Source organism: Chiroxiphia lanceolata, chromosome 7 (genome assembly GCF_009829145.1).
Source record: "Chiroxiphia lanceolata isolate bChiLan1 chromosome 7, bChiLan1.pri, whole genome shotgun sequence".
NCBI lineage: Eukaryota > Metazoa > Chordata > Aves > Passeriformes > Pipridae > Chiroxiphia > Chiroxiphia lanceolata.
The window spans coordinates 33,715,686-33,731,521 of NC_045643.1; the positions used below are offsets into that span (position 1 = coordinate 33,715,686).

The 15,836-nt window shown below is 41.2% G+C and overlaps 1 protein-coding gene across 4 annotated transcripts in view; it reads left to right on the forward strand.

Annotated features, from left to right (window-relative positions):
* Positions 1–15,836, forward strand: part of THSD7B (thrombospondin type 1 domain containing 7B) — a 308,761-nt gene that overhangs the window by 95,364 nt on the left and 197,561 nt on the right. For all 4 annotated transcript variants that reach the window (XM_032693776.1, XM_032693779.1, XM_032693778.1 and 1 more), the window contains one exon: positions 12,647–13,442. In XM_032693776.1, the coding sequence (XP_032549667.1) occupies positions 12,647–13,442 (796 nt within the window). The remainder of the gene's footprint in view (positions 1–12,646; positions 13,443–15,836) is intronic.

The window sequence follows — 15,836 nt, forward strand, 5'->3', positions numbered from 1 at the left end:
ACTGTTAAAAGGATCTCAAATCAGATTGGCTTTATTTACTTCAGAATATTCTGCGTAAAGTTTATTATGGCAATCATAAGAAAGGAATAGACATTTATAATAGAAGAGTGTTTCCAAGTGGCTTGATTGAATTGAAGAATGCCCAGTGGAATTAAAACTCAATTAAGAGCAGTTACGTCAGTGTCCTTAGAGGGAAAGCCAATTTTTTCTTATTCCACAGAACTCCCAGTCTGGTATTTCTACAGCTGAGTGTTGACAACTATTGAGGGTGCAGACAGATTTCCTAATGCTGCAGTTGGTGAGTGCTTACACCAACTTTGCTGTGAACTTTGTAGTTCTTTAAACCTTGGGAGAAGACCAGGAGGTGGATTTCCTTCTGGCAGAGGCTGGGTATCCCACTCCATTGCTCAAGAAAGCTCTTTCTGTAGCAGTTTATTGTTTTCTTGTGGTGATACTGAATCTCCATGTACTGGTTAATGAACCAGCTGGGATATGTTTATGAGCTGGTTTGTATGGAAACAGCTTACTCAAATAAAAGCAGCAAAATTAAAAGCCATTTGAGCTCTGTGGTTCAGGGTTATTAGCTAAGTGTTTTCATTGCCCTGTTCCCCAAAATCACTCCTCATTCTGTCTGTCTGGACTACTGTCAGGGGTTTTGGAGTAATCAGATTACCAGATTTCAGTGTTCTGTCCATTTCCTGTCATCATCTGATCTTCAAAAGTATCCACGTTCTCCATCATGACCTCCAAGGCACTGGAAGTGTCTCCTGTGGGAAGGGTTAGGAGCTGGCTCCAGTACAGTCATGGCATGTCACATGCACTTCTGTTGTGTTGGGCTCAGACTGAGCATCAAAACACTGATTGACTCCAAAATGGGAGCAAAGTGGGATCATCAGAATGCAAATATCTCATAATGTATATATATGTCTGTGCATGTGTATATGAATATATTTGACATCAGTTATGCAAGTTATGCACATTCACACATATATTCTTTTCCTTTTATTAAATAATTTATGATTTTTCTTAATCAGATGTGCCTTACAATAGGAAGGAGAAAGGGATATTTATCTTGGCTTATCTTTTCTCCCATGCAGCCATTGCTGAGCTTGGGCAGGTGTTGGAAGGTTCCTTTGATAGTATCTCCTTTAAGTAACACCCGTCAGGACCTTGGGCTCATCCTCTCCTTTGATTAAACACTGGGGCAGCAGCATCTTCTGTCAGTATTTAGTAAGTTGAGGGATTTCAGATGCTATCATGATGAACCTAAATGTGACCTAAACTGAACTGAAAGCAGCTTGAGGCAGGAATGGCTTTTTATCTTCTGGAATAATTTTTGAAGTTGTGATCGTTCTTTGAGGCATATTTAAATTAATAACCACTATTTTCTTGACAATACTGGTAGGAATAATGTGTGATTTCCATTATTCTGGCCTGGTTTTCCATCATTTTGCAGTTACAGTGAGGGTGATAAATGAACATTGCCAAGAAATTATATTTTAAAACATTAGTTTTGCCATGTGGTGACACAGTGGTCCAAAGATGATTAGCAGGGCTGATGTTTAATTTAAAACTATCTAAAAATTTGTACTTGACCTCTTTATATCAAGGTGAACTTGAGGCAGGCTTAGTTTATGCAGGTTTCCCAGGCAGTCATGACATTAGTGTAAGTGCTAGATTTATTTTGCAGGCTAAATGATCATTTTATGTATTCATTAGAACCACTCGGGGATACAAAAGAGAACTCTTTGCAGTTGAATTTTCATGCAAATATCTTTATTTGTAGTGCAAAACATTAGAAAAGATAGGTACTCTTGTGCAAATTACTAGCACTGTTTATAAATATCTCTGCAATTGAAAGCAGCAGAAGTGCCAGATGTGTAATTACATTAGCACAGATACTCTACAGAAAGCTGCTTCTGTGAAACAGAAACAAGCTTAATGTGAAAATCTTTGCTTTTGAGAGCAAGCATGCTATGCACATCATTAACCTGTTAATTAAATCTATTAAGGGCTGCATTTTCTGAGCCCTTGTTAAATGATTAGTTATGTATAAGAACGTTTTTTTCTAAAAAACCTTCAGTTGCAAAGTGTGGGCTGACGTTGTGAAAGCAGATGCTTATGTTTGGATGTCAAATTGTGTGCAGCATATGTGCATCTGTAACTGATACTTTTCCATGTCACCATCCTTTTACTTCAAAAAATCAGAGTATGATGTCTTTTATGGCAACAGTGACCAGATTTCCAAGTTCAGAATTGTTCATCTCTGCTCAGCAAACAGCCCCAGCAGAAAACCTGAATGCTGCCTGCCACATCTCTTAGTGGTTTTTGAAAGAAACATGGGGCTGTGCTTGCAAAGCCATTCTCAGGATAGATATTCTCAGCTGTTTCAATATCTAAAAGGAGGTGGTTTTATCCCTTGTGCTGAAACCTGTGAAAATACAAGTAAAGGTGCGTGTCTGTTAGGATTTCAGTGATAGCTGAAGACTATTCAGAAATATGTAACCACTATAAATTCAGAATAACATGAGCAAAACACCTGCCACAAAGGCAGTGAAGATCTTATCAGTCTGGTAAGACTGACCTCTGAGTAATTTTAGGGTGCGGTTTGATGTTTGAACTCTTCCATCTTTAAATTACTGGAGCTGACGTTCTACTTTCAGCTTTCTTTATTTCAGCAGAGTAAGTATTGAAAAAAGCAACCCAAACCCTGCCCCTTCCCTTGAACGTGCCTGTTCCCACCCTGGAGGGTGGGTTGGCACTGCCCACTGCAGGACTGGCAGTGCTTGGGCTCCAGTGAAGGGGCTGACAGAGATTTATTGCCAAAACCAAGGTGTTCTCTTCTCTGTTCATCCTTGGAGCAGTACTGGCTTTTGCTCTACAGAGTCTAACACAGCTGGAATAGGAAAAAACCGAAATTAAAAAGTAAAACTAATAGGAAATTGCTTTTAATGTTGTAATACTTTATTGCCCTGGTTCTGGGTTTTGTTACTCTTACCTGGGAGGTGGGTTTGAAGAGAAGCACGGCTGCTCTGGATGGGGTGTTGCTGAGTACCATGTCCTGCTCTCCAGCACCTAAATATGTCTAGCTTAAAATAAAATAAAATAAATTCAAAAGCACCAAGGGGTAATACAACCTCCTCATAAGATCCCTGGATCTCAGTCTGGCCTGATGTTCAGGTCTTAATTTGACCATATTTTGCTTTCACTTACCTGCATGTGCAGTCGTTTGGAACGATGCCTGGCAAAATCTGCCTCCAGATGGGATGGAGATTTTTCTTCCTTCACATACTCATGCAGATATGATGTGCTTACTTATATTTTGTAATTCTTGGCACAAGGTACCCAAGATTTTTCTTATCTTAACACCTGCAAGCCTGAACGAGGTAATGTGATCACGTTCCCTGAGTGCAAACTGAAGTATTTCAGTTATTCCGTTCTTCTGGACCTCACAGTCAAGAGGCAAAATTCATGATGTGATGGGAGTTTGTTTCAATTAGAACATTAATGTCTTTGTCCTTGCTTTCCTTTTGCATTAATTATTTTATTTCCCCTCATCCAAATCGAATTTTTGTGAATTGGATTTAGCTTTTTTTTTCTTTTTGTTGGTTGGTGTTTTGTTGTTGTTATTGTTGTCTCTTTTTGTTTTGTTTTGTATGTGCTACATGCCTGTCCTTCTTCCCTGAAGTGTAAATCACTTGCATGTTAAAGCCCTTAATCCTGAGTACACTGCCTGGAAATCTAACCTCTTTGGCCCTCCTGGATTGATGAGCCACTGCTCCTTCCTCAGCCACTCCTCCTGTCAGCAGCTGGTGCTCCCAGTGTCTGCGAGAGGAGCAGATTGATTTACTGCTGGAGAACACTTGTCAGTCCAAATTTTGGCATTGCTGCTCGTATGGTTTATTCCTCCACAGCTATTTACAAACAATGCACTGAATTACGCTTTTCCAAAACACTTTCCCCCTAGAATATGGAGTAGAGTGTCTAGAGCAAATGGGAATTTAATTATAAATAGTTGAAAAGGGTATAATTAAAAATGGACTGTAAATAAAGGGAAAATGCTCTGTAAAAGCAGTTTGTAGAGTTCTACAATAACCTCTGTCCAGTTTTTATAAAATTGATTGTGCACATATTTAAAAATAGTACTTTTCACATGAATTAATTATGCTGTTGCCAGGGAATTGTTATCATAGGTGTTCTCCATCTTTGCAGAAATACTAATTAGCAGCAGTAGGGCACCATGGGACTCCTGCCCATTGTATAGCTCTTCTATAATGCTTATTAAGAATAATGAGTGGCTGGCCCATACAGTTGAGAAGATATTTGTCTAGAAGTACGTGGTGTCTGTATTTTACCCATCTACCTTTTCTGTTCCAAGAGCTTTGGGCAGCCCCACTTCTGCTCCAGAGCAAGGGAGAGGGTCTGCCCCAACTGGAGCTCACCAGAGGTGGAGAACCTCCAAGGTAATGGGATATCTGTAGGTGTGGGCACATCAACTCTGCAGGAGGCTGAGGGACAGGGAATGCAATTCCACTGTTTAGCCCTAACCAGACTTAGTGTGCAACTCTGGACTCCGATTCCGATTCCATGGCATATTGATTGCTGTAGTAGCTGAAAACATATGTTGGCTTCTGGGCTGTTGTGAGTTATAAAATATGTAAGCTGGGAATAGTTTGAAGCTGAGCAGAAAGATTATAGTTCTCCCTTAAAATGATGTCTGGAGGGGGATGCACCTATTTCTGTGATTATGTGCATGGGAAGTAAATTTGGATACTTCAGAAGGGTTTTGCAGGTGTGCAAATTGCTGTATTATTTCACAACTTTTTCTCTGAAACCATTTGTTTATTTTGCTATTATTTCAATGAACAAACATTATTTAAACTTCATGAAAGAGTAAGAAAATTAGAAACTGCAGTTGTCAAGATTTGGAAGAAGCATTGGGCTCTATCTTCGGTGTTTGCCAGGTAATGAATTATTGCAGAACTAAAATAAGAATTCTCTTTGTGTCTTGGAGCTGGAATAGCAAGCAGATGTTGAACCACTGCCAGTGCTTCCCCCCAGCTGTCCCACCCAGGGCCTGTCTCGGAGCAGCGAACCTTTGACAGCGAGTTTCCTGCTGTGATTCCCTTAGGAGTCCATTAGTACCAGTCTTCTCTGCCCTCACTGAGTCTTCACCGTGAGGGTGGTGAGGCCCTGGCGCAGGTTGCCAGGAGAAGCTGTGGCTGCCCCATCTCTGGAAGTGTTCCAGGCCAGGTTGTGTGGGGCTTGGAGCAACCTGGTTTAGTGGAAGATGTCCCTGCCCACAGCACGGGCTTGGACTAGGTGGTGTTTCAGGTCCCTTCCAACCCAAACCATTCCATGATTGTCTGATCTTGATGTTGTTTGCTGAGGTTTGTTGTGGATGAGGCTCTCTCTTACAGAGCTGAGTGTATCCCAGCTGGACTGTCAGCAGAACATGGAGCTGGGTGAAACCTGGGCTTTGCATGCTGGAAAACATCTTGGAGTGACTGCCTGTGTGAAGGGCAACAGGGGGAAGCCGGAATATGGAAAAACAGAAAAAGCCTTTTGCAAGGCTTGCTGGTGTTAATGCAGAAGGTTTAACGACCTTCTGAATCTCCCAGTTCCTGGAGGAAAATAAGAAATAACCCCATTCACAAATATCTCAAATTTCCTTCTGCTTCCTTGCAAATGTCAGCATGTCGACTTCTTGCTTGACTGTGCTTGAAGGGATTTGAGCTTTCCTGTGGGCCTGGGAGAAGGTTTAAGTATAACTAGAGAGGAGGCTGGGGATCAGAAGAAAGTGTTACTGAGATGGGTGTCCAGCAATGCCCGTGTTTTTCCCCTGGTCCCCACTGGTAAACTGATGCTTTGTGTTATAGGAGATGCTGCATAACTTGTGTTGTGTTGATTCTGGGAAATAACAGTTCCTGTTGGGGATTATAAGGCCCAAAGTCAGGGTGCAGTGAATGAAGAAACATTTCTTTTTCTCTTAAGGTGATGTTTACAAAGAACTCGTAAAGGCTGTTATGTTTTAGAAGGAATTGGTTTTCATAGCTGTTTGGAATTTTGAAAAGACCAGAGTTTGATTATAGCTATCTATAATCCAGTATTGAGGTGTTTTTAATCTCAGATGCATTACTTATAGTTTACTCATAGTTGTAATCTGTTGATAGACAGACAAATAGACAACATCTATTTATTCTTTTTGTTTCTATAGAATACATAGGTCTAGATAGATTATGGACTCCTCTCCTAACACCCGCTGCTATCGAGGCAAGAGATCTGTTCTCACAAACCCTCAGAATGTGTTGGATGAGTATTACAGAAATGTTTTGGAATGTGTGGGGTTTTTTTATTTTTTTTCCATTTTTTAACTGAGAGTTGAAAGAAAAGAGTATTTTTCCCTGGGCTGTCTCCAGGGTGTGGGCACATGATTGAGTAGCTCAGCTAATGCCGTTTACATTAGTGCTTAATATTGGGAAGTCCTGCCTTCCAGTGCCAAGGGGTTAGTAAATCACTGCATTTTCATAAACAGCACTGCTCATTACATTCTGCTGCAGAATGTCTTTCTTGCTGAAGTGTGTCTTGAGTGTTACAGCATGTGGATAATAAGGGGAAAAACCTGAAATGTAAAATTGGAACAAACTGCTGCATGGCTTTAAGTCACTAAACTTCACATTTATTCAGATCTAAAATAAGATGAATAACTAAGCTGCTGAATTGCTCATTTGTGTAGGTCATGAAAGTTTAAAAAAGTGCTGCAAGTATTTAAAATTAATCCCAGGAATCAGAGGAACGTTTTATGCCCTGTGTGACACACTGCAAATAGAACAATAGTCTTTTGTATAGAATCTTTCATACAGATTATAGTACAAAGTGATTTAATGAATTGCTGTTAATAATAAATAGAAAAATAATTGAGACAGTTAAGTATAGGCAAGGAAAAAAAGCTGTGTTTTGGCTGAGATGTGGCAGTAGGTGAAGGGAAAGGAGACAGGAGGGAGTGGGCAGTTCTGCCAACTACAGCGACACAACATTACTTTGTAATATAAAATACTGAGACATATGAGATCTGATGTCCTAGACTCTGTACAGACCTGGTCCCAAAGATTTTAGCCTGCAAAAAAAGATTTGACTGAGATATTTGCCTGAATCCTTTGACTTATTTTTCTTGGTATAATATTGAATGTCTTTGAATTGTGTTCTTTAAGAGTTTGGTTCATAATAAAAAAATGTGTGTCCAAGTCTCATAAAACATGCATAATTCTCATAAAATTACATTAAAATTAGATAAATCTCATTAAAAACTTCTCATAAAGCAACATATTATTCTGAGGAAACATATTCAGTGGAACTTATTTTTTGCCTTCATTACTAATAATCAAGGTTAATTAGGTGTAGTGCCATCAGGAATAAAGCTCCCTTGTTCTCTGAGTCAGTTGTTAAAGCTGAGTTGGAGCTTTGCATTTCCCATGACCATGGTCTGGTGGAATGATGCTGGAATGACATCCAGAGGGGTTATATGATGTTTCAAGCAGAAATATTCCATTAAAGTGGACACTGCAGTGATCTTGTGGAGTTACATCACATCTGGTGGAGTTACTCCTTGGTCAGGGATTAGTGAAGTTGTATGTCTCTGTTAATGATGTATAAGAATTAGAAGGTTCTGTTTAAAAACAAGTTGTTAAGGTCTAGAGCAATTGCTCCTAAATTTGATACTTAAACTGGAAGAGAAGGTAAAAATGGGTAGAAAATAGGGCTATTCCGGTGTTTGTCCATTAATTCATTCAGTGTTCCTTTGCTGTTTTATGTATCAAATGTGCACATATCTATTACCTGATTCAAATTGCTAACACAATATTCTATTTTACTGATTGCTGATCTCATCCTAAGTTTGAAAATCAGTACATAGCATCAGGGACAGAACCATTGTGGAAGATGCTGACTGTTGAATGAATTCCCCAACGATGGAATGGTTAGGATTAAACTAAATGTCACAATAAGCAGAGCATAATTAGTCTGGCAAGCCTTATTAAGCAATAACATACTTACTAAGCAGATCTTATTGGGATTCCTCATCTAATTTTGATGTTTAATGGTGTTTTATTTTGTCTGTAAGATGTAATTATTGTCTGTATAGCCTGCCTGCCTTATGTGTGTGTGACCTGTGGCAGAGAGCAGATGTCACGGCATCCTTTCACACATAATTATGGTGTAGGTAGGTCTTGCAGGCAGGAAAAGCAGAACAGTGTGCACTGCATCAAATAAACTACAATTGCTGTGTTATTGCATGTTTTGAAAGGGATTAGAGGAGCTGTGTGGGATGATAGTACAGTACTCCTTCTGGCTGATAAAGGATGGCAAACAGAACAATGTGTAGTTTTTCTTTAATAGATTGTCTTGATTTATTAATCCCTTTCATGTCTTTACTTGTAGTGTTATAGATGTTCTGTAAGAAACAGTAGGATGTCCTTGTTCTCAGTTTTCTGTAAACAAAGACACCCCACTGTCTGTTACAATTTTTGTGCAAGCCAGGCAAGTTTCGTTTGACTTCTCGATTTTGGAAATGGAGATTTGGTTGAATTCCTCTTTGGTTTGGTTGACTAATGGATTTATTTGTGCTGTTGCATGTCCCTTGGTACTTTGCAGATCTCGGTGGTATTTATTAGGGAAAAGCTTTTTTTGGCATCCTGTTGGACAAGGCTTTGCTTTCATTTAGATGCTCCTTCATGGAGTAATTCCGGTCAGAAAGAACCACGGGAGGTCGTCTGGTTGAACCTCCTGCACAGAGCAGGCTCAGCATTGAATTCACACCAGGCTTTGTTCAGTCAGATCTTGAAAACCTCCACTGATGAGATTCTGCTGTCCCTTGGGGCAGCCTCTTCCCAGGGTTATCCTCACAGAGATGAAATTTTTTCTTACGTCCATCTTGCAATCTCCCTGTGTCCGTGTATATCCACAGTCTCTTTCTCCCATCTTTGTCCTGCTGTGATGAGTTCAAACACCCATCCAGTATCTGATTAGGTTACAAAAGATAGGAGACAGATGATCTATCCTTTATCTTCATCTTTTTGTACTTTCTACGGACAGATCACTGTGAAATTTATTTCATTTTATTCATTTCTGCTTAAATTACCAGTGGCCTCCCGTTTGAGATGGGGAGTTGTAAAACATGTTTCTGAAGTTTGGGCTTTTGATGCCTAAATTCCAGTGGGTTTTTAATGTAGTTAATATTATTATTCACATTGTACTGAGATGTTTCTTTTAATTGACTCAGATTTATTTTGGGAAAAGAGTAAATTTAACATGACCCTTCTAAAAAGAATTAAATTCTAATTACAAAGCAGGCTATTGACTAGGAAGTATTTACATCCTTCTCCTCATTTAACTACTAAACAGGATATCTAACTAAGCAGTGAAAGATTGTGGATAAGTTTACTACCACGTCCTGAAGAGATTGTCAGGAAGTGAAAAAATCTATAGTAATGGGTTTTTCATCTGATTTTTAACCTTATTTTTCATTCCTCCTTTTTTTTGCTATGCCAAGAGCAGGCTCTGTTTTTAGCATGTTTGCCAGAGAATAATTGCAAATTGTAATATTCCTAACGACAGTGTAATTACTTACAACTCCTTGCTTACTTTTTTTTTTTTTTGTAATTTTTCATTCTGAATTCACATCTGACATTAAATAATGGCCACTTCTTGCTTCTGGCTTCTGCTGCTTGTCTCTCTATCCTGTTAATGTGAGGGGTGGTAAATCTGCAGCTGTTCCATAGAGTAGTTCATGAGCAGCACCCAGAAATGTATAAAAACTACCAAAGAGACCCATTCTGTGCAGTAGGGAAAAGCAGTAATGGGTTTGATGAGTGAGATTTGGCCAGTCCTCTGCTACAGCTGCCTTGTATTACTCCATCTGGGGGTTTAATGCTATTTTTAATACAATTTTCTATCCTAAGAAATAGGTAGTAAATCCTTGATTGATGTAATGTGTTTCAAGGTCCTATTGATGAGCAAAATACTGTTCTGAAGTGAAACAACATATTCTTGAATTTTTGCTTTAAAAACAAACTGGTGAAAACCCCGCTTTTCCTGCACTGAAATTTCCACATCTCCAAAAACTGAGCTGCCTTTGCTGAAGTGCCTCAGAGAAATAAATAAGCTCATGATACAATTCGGTCGCGATGCTTAATCTTTGTGGTAGTTGCTTTTCTTTGCTAATAGAAAGCCACCTACTGCCTGAGGTTTGAATTTTGACTAGTATTTTTAGGAGATGACAGTTTATACATAATCTGATGTCTGGTTTTGAGTCTTGGTGACATTAGAATAAGAATATTCTGTTAGATCAAGGTGAAGTATCAAGGACGAACGTTTAAATCATCAATGGACCTTTTCCTGTAACTGAACTTCAAAAGCATATTTAAAGATTAATTTTTTTTTTAAGTATTCAGTTTTTAAGCACATCATGCTCTGTTGAAAGCCTATCCTTAGTGTAGGACAGCTTGTAGAGCACACTAGAGTGTGATGCTCCCTTTTCCCATTCAAGATATGTGTCACAGCTGAGTCCTTTACCTTGGGCTGATGGCTTTTGGTGTGAAACGGAGGCATAAAAGGGACAAAGATTTTTTTCACGTATCCTAAAGGACTCAGCAAAAGTTGGATCTGTCTAAACCCTGAGGGATGTGCAAACCCCTCTTCCCTCAATCTGTCCACCAAAACAGAAGCTCTGACTGAGGGCAGAGCTGCAGCCCTGGCCCGGAGGATGGGGCAGGAGGAGCTCCCGCAGGAGGGACATGGCAAGAGCGTGGGATCTGTTGGAGGAGAAGCTCAGCTATATCCAGTTCCTATTTGCTTTTCTTCCTTTCTTAACAACGAAAAAGAGATCAGGCATGTTTATTTATTTATTTTCATTTTTCATTACACAATGTCAAGCCCCTGGCTCTGGAGGATCAACTCCTCTATTCATGGAGAAAGAACAACGGGATTGCCAATGAAACTGCCATCGGCTGAATGAAATACCTGGGATTATAACTGCAGCTGTTATGGGACTGCTTTTGGGTTTTATGTGCGTTTGGTTTTGTAGTGTGAGCATGTTAACTGATTCCGGTAGTTTTAAAATCAATTTAAAAAAAAAAATTGGCCAGAGAAGCATTGCTTAATATAAATAGACTCATTTGTTGCAAGTTCATTTTCTGCCTTGAAAAAATAAAAAAGATAAGCTTCAGTGTATTTTCAAGCAAGGATTATGTATGCAGTGTTTGCACTGAACAAAATGGGTCTTTTATGAGGTATTGGAAAGTTTTTAAACTTAGGAATGAGATGAGACCCCCTTGAGATGATCATCAAAATCCCTTTAATAGTTAAGATTCGGCCTGAGTGCTTTTCTCTACCTTTGCTCTTCAAGTTTGCCAGCAATTTTGTACTTTATAGCCCTCATTATTTTTTTGACTTGCTGGATTTTTATCGAATAATATTGTCATAGACAAATCTTTCTATTTAGCCTTGTCTGATTGTGTTCTCTTGCAAATCCTCAAGTAAGATTCATATGATTACACATGTATGTTCACGTGCTCCAGAAGTGAAAATTACATTGCTGGGTTTTATTTTGGTTTAATTTCTCTTCCTGAATTACTGGCTTAACCACCTCTTATAGTGCCACATACTGCAAGTGGAAATTACTTGCTCAATGTACCTTGAGGGTGATTGGAAGTCCATGCACGTGAGATGCCTTTTCTGCCGTCGGGCTCCGCTCTCAGAGCAGCACCCTGTGGGACCCATCCTGCAGTACCATGCCAAGTCACTTCCTCCATTTCAAACTCCTACCAGGAATATATTCTTATTTTTACATATTTAACCACATAGTTTTTTCCCTTCAGATGATGATTCAGCTGCTTCCCAGTGCAGTTTATTCCATTAACTAATTGCTCTATTAAGACTGTTTTCCTCTTATCTAACTCGACTTTCTTTTCCTATTAGATTATTGTTCTTTTATGATCATTTTTATATTAATTTGTACAAGTAAAATTAAGTAGTCATATTTCCTGAGGCTTTGGGAGGAATTTTACTGCCACAGAAACGTGCCTGGCTTGTCTTTGATTTGAAGTATTGTGGGGCTTTTTCTTTTTACCCCAAGTTTCTCCAAGCAGTCAGTGATGTGAGTACACTGAGAGGAGAAATGTCTTGCAGCCTTTAGGAAGCATTTAACCAATTCTGGGGACCAGCTGACAGTTATTTACTTTTTAATATACAACAGGGTATGGTTTATATTTTGTATACAGTTTATATTTTTTTACATGTGATAGGACAAGGGGGAATGATTATAAACTAAAAGAGGAGAGATTTAGATGAGGTGTTAGGAAGAAATTCTTCACTGTGAGGTTGGCGAGGCACTGGCAGAGGTTGCCCACAGAAGCTGTGGCTGCCCCATCCTTGGAAGCGTTGAAGGCCACACCGGGTGGGATTCTGAGAAACCTGCTCTAGTGGAAGGTGTCCTTGCCCATGGCAGGGGTTTGTCATGGGATGAGCTTTAAGGTCTCTTCCAACCCCAACTGTTCTGTAATTCTGTGGTTCTGTGATCTGCTCTTGGGCATCAGGACAGATCCGTGGGAGGAGCATTGCATGGCATTTCTCAACACCCCCTCTCTTGCAGGTCACTGGGGCCGGTGCATAGGTGACTGCGGCTCGGGGGGCCTCCGGAGCCGGGCCGTCTGGTGCACCCACGCGGAGGGCTGGACCACGTACCACGCCAACTGCGACCAGCAGCACAAACCCGAGAGCCAGAGGAGGTGCTTTAAGGTCTGCGACTGGCACCTGGAGCTGTTCGAGTGGGAGGTTTCGGGATGGGACAGGTGCGGACTGGTCTCCGCCGCCGGAGCTGAGGTGGGAGCCGAGGCCTGTGTCACCGCGCAGCACGGGCTGCAGCGCCGGAGCGTGCGCTGCCTCCAGAGACTGAACAGGACCGTGGTTGCCAGCGAAATATGTGAGTATTTCACACCGCAGCCACCGGCTGAGCAAGCCTGCCTGGTGCCCTGCCCGCGGGACTGCGTCGTGTCCGAGTTCTCCGGCTGGTCCGAGTGCGGCACGGACTGCGCCAGGAGTTTGCAGCACCGCACGCGGGCGGTCATCGCTCCCCCTCTCTACGGGGGTGCCCCGTGCCCGAACCTCACGGAATCCAGGGCCTGTGCAGCTCCCGGCTGTGCCCTCGGGGAGGAGGAGCACACCTACAGCCTCCGCGTGGGCTCGTGGGGCGAATGCCGGCTGCCCCACCCTAAGGACGTCGAGCTGGCCGGGAGGAATATGCGGGATTTGGGTTCGGACTCTGGAGAGCGAAGCACACCTGGACTTCACGGCTCTAAACGCCACCACCATGCTGGGGAGGTGGAGATCGGCTACCAAACCAGGCAGGTCAGGTGTGTAAGGAGCGATGGAAAACATGCAGTGCTCAGGTAAGGGGGCTTTGGCTTCTGGTTCATCCCCAGAGGATATGTGGGGCAGAACGCTGGCTCGGCCTGGCAGCACCACAGAGAATGAGCTTTAAATGCCTATTTTTATGTATGTTCTTTATGGACCTCTTCTTGATATAATTCTCTTCTAGCATATGCTGAAGGTTTTGCATTCTTCTAAAATTTGTGACTGTTTAATTCATTTTATATTTTCAGTAATTCTCTTCTGTGGTTTTTTTGTTTTGAGGAAATGGGATTATATATCACTTTGTACTGTTGGGGGAAAGGGAGGTTTCATTCTCAGTCATGTACTGCATATATTTGGCAGAAGAGGCTAAAATTGCACCAACTTAAACTCCCTCATTCTTATAAATCAGCACTGCATAAAATAAGTCTGAAAAGTTTGACCTGGGGAATTTGCTGGAAGGTATATTTTGGAAAGAAATCAGTGAGCAAACCTGTGATTGTTGTCCTTATTGAGGAGCTTTCCTGTCTGGGTGTAACTCTTGGGTGCTGATACAGGATAGGTGACTGGTATGACTGTCTTTGGTAGAGGTTGTTGATTTCTGTCCTTACCTAATGTTTTATCTAATGATTTCTCTTAGTCTGTGTAAGGTTGCTTTGCTATAATTCAAATGTGAAGGTTACAGTAAAGTGCAACAAGTAATGGAAAGATTTATTCTCTCTATTTCTCACATTTGAATTTAAGCTATCTGGGCTCTGCCGTTTGACTCCAGGTTGGATTTGGGCGGGTGCCAGTAGCTGCAGATGACTGAGAAATTGATTGACTTCTGAGAAAGTCAAAATTGCTGGAGATCTTCTTGTGTTCTGTTTTTCAAGAATATTGGAAGTTCTTGAAAAACCCTGCTCTTGAATTTTGCAGAAATCAATCCATAGCTCCTGGTGCTTGCACAAACTCAAATGGCAGAGATTTTATGTCCAATTCTCTACCCCTGTTAATGTCCACAGTGGTTTTGCACACACACAGAGGTGAAAATACACATTCTACCGCTTTTCTAACCTGCTTCTGTTACACCTGTAGCCAGGGAAGGATTATTTTTTTATCTGTTGGAAAAAGTCGGGCTTTGTGAACTGTTCCAGCAGTTTCCAACATCTTGACTCTATTACTTGTCTCTAAATATATGCTGATTCTAAATATACAGATTTTATGCTCATGTAGCTGCTTGACTTTAATGGAGTCACTTGTGATTTATGCTGCTGTGTGACTACGAGGAGGTTTATGTCTGCTAACACTTGTTAGCTGTTCTGCCTCTTGTATCTCATTCCTTATCAGAGGCTCTAGGAAGGGGATCTTGCTTTTGTTAAAATTTCACTCACTCTACCTTCACACTCTCACTGCTATATTTGTAAGAATGGGTATGGAAACTTTCTATAAATGTTTTCTCTGCTGTGTTATACATTCAGTTTCTGGATGACAGTGGAGAGAGTGCTGAGAGCTTTGGTTTTAGTGACTCTGTCCCTGATCAAGCTGTCTTTTTCCTTGCTCCTTTCTGAGTTTTTTGCTGATCTAACCCCCTTTTGGGGAGTGTATGGCTCCATTAGCCACCTCCTGGCAGTCTTTTTCTGCTGAGCTTGTGTCTCAGATTTACTGCAGAGCTGAGCCTGACCCATCCCTTACTCTATACTCCAAATACAAGAGCAAAGCTCATTGATTGAGTAGAGGAGGAAAGGTCATGTCATGTTACAACGTCCAGCTAGTCACACACTTTTCCTTTCTTTTTCTGGATCTAAAATTCAAAGCTAAAAATCCAGCCCAAAATCTGGTTGGTGTTTAATCTCAGAGCTGGAGCATCACAGACATCAAATACCCTTGACAGTGACTCCCTTTGAGCATCCCCTGGTAGTGTTCTCCTCGTTTTGTTGTGCAGTGTATTTGCTGCCATTCTTTTGAAGAACAGGCCTGATCTTACAGATGTTGCTGTACGACAGCGATGGTATTTTGGCTACTGATAAAGAAGAGTAAATACATTTGCATCACCCTGTAGTGGGGTCTGGCAGGAAGCCAAGTGTCTGCTGTAAAACGGGAAAGAAGTGCCTTGTTTGTGCTTCTGCATTTTCCTGGCTGAGGTTTCCCATTTCTACCGTCACTGCCGAGTAAGTACCAGTGTAAATTAAATGTCTGGAAAACTGAGGCAAGAGACAGGGATATCCCAGGACATCCTTTAACGGTGGGCTCTGAGCTGCTGGTCTGCCAGGGCTCTGCCATCACCCTGCCTTCCACCACTGCCCAATTCTCACAGGAAAGTGGCAGGTAACAGTGGTCAGCAAACCACCCTCAGCTGGCCAAGGGCCTCAAAAGGAGATGGAACATATGCTCATCATGCCTCCTGATTTATAATGCAGTGGCAAAGATGCCCAGTTTATTATCAAGGTTGT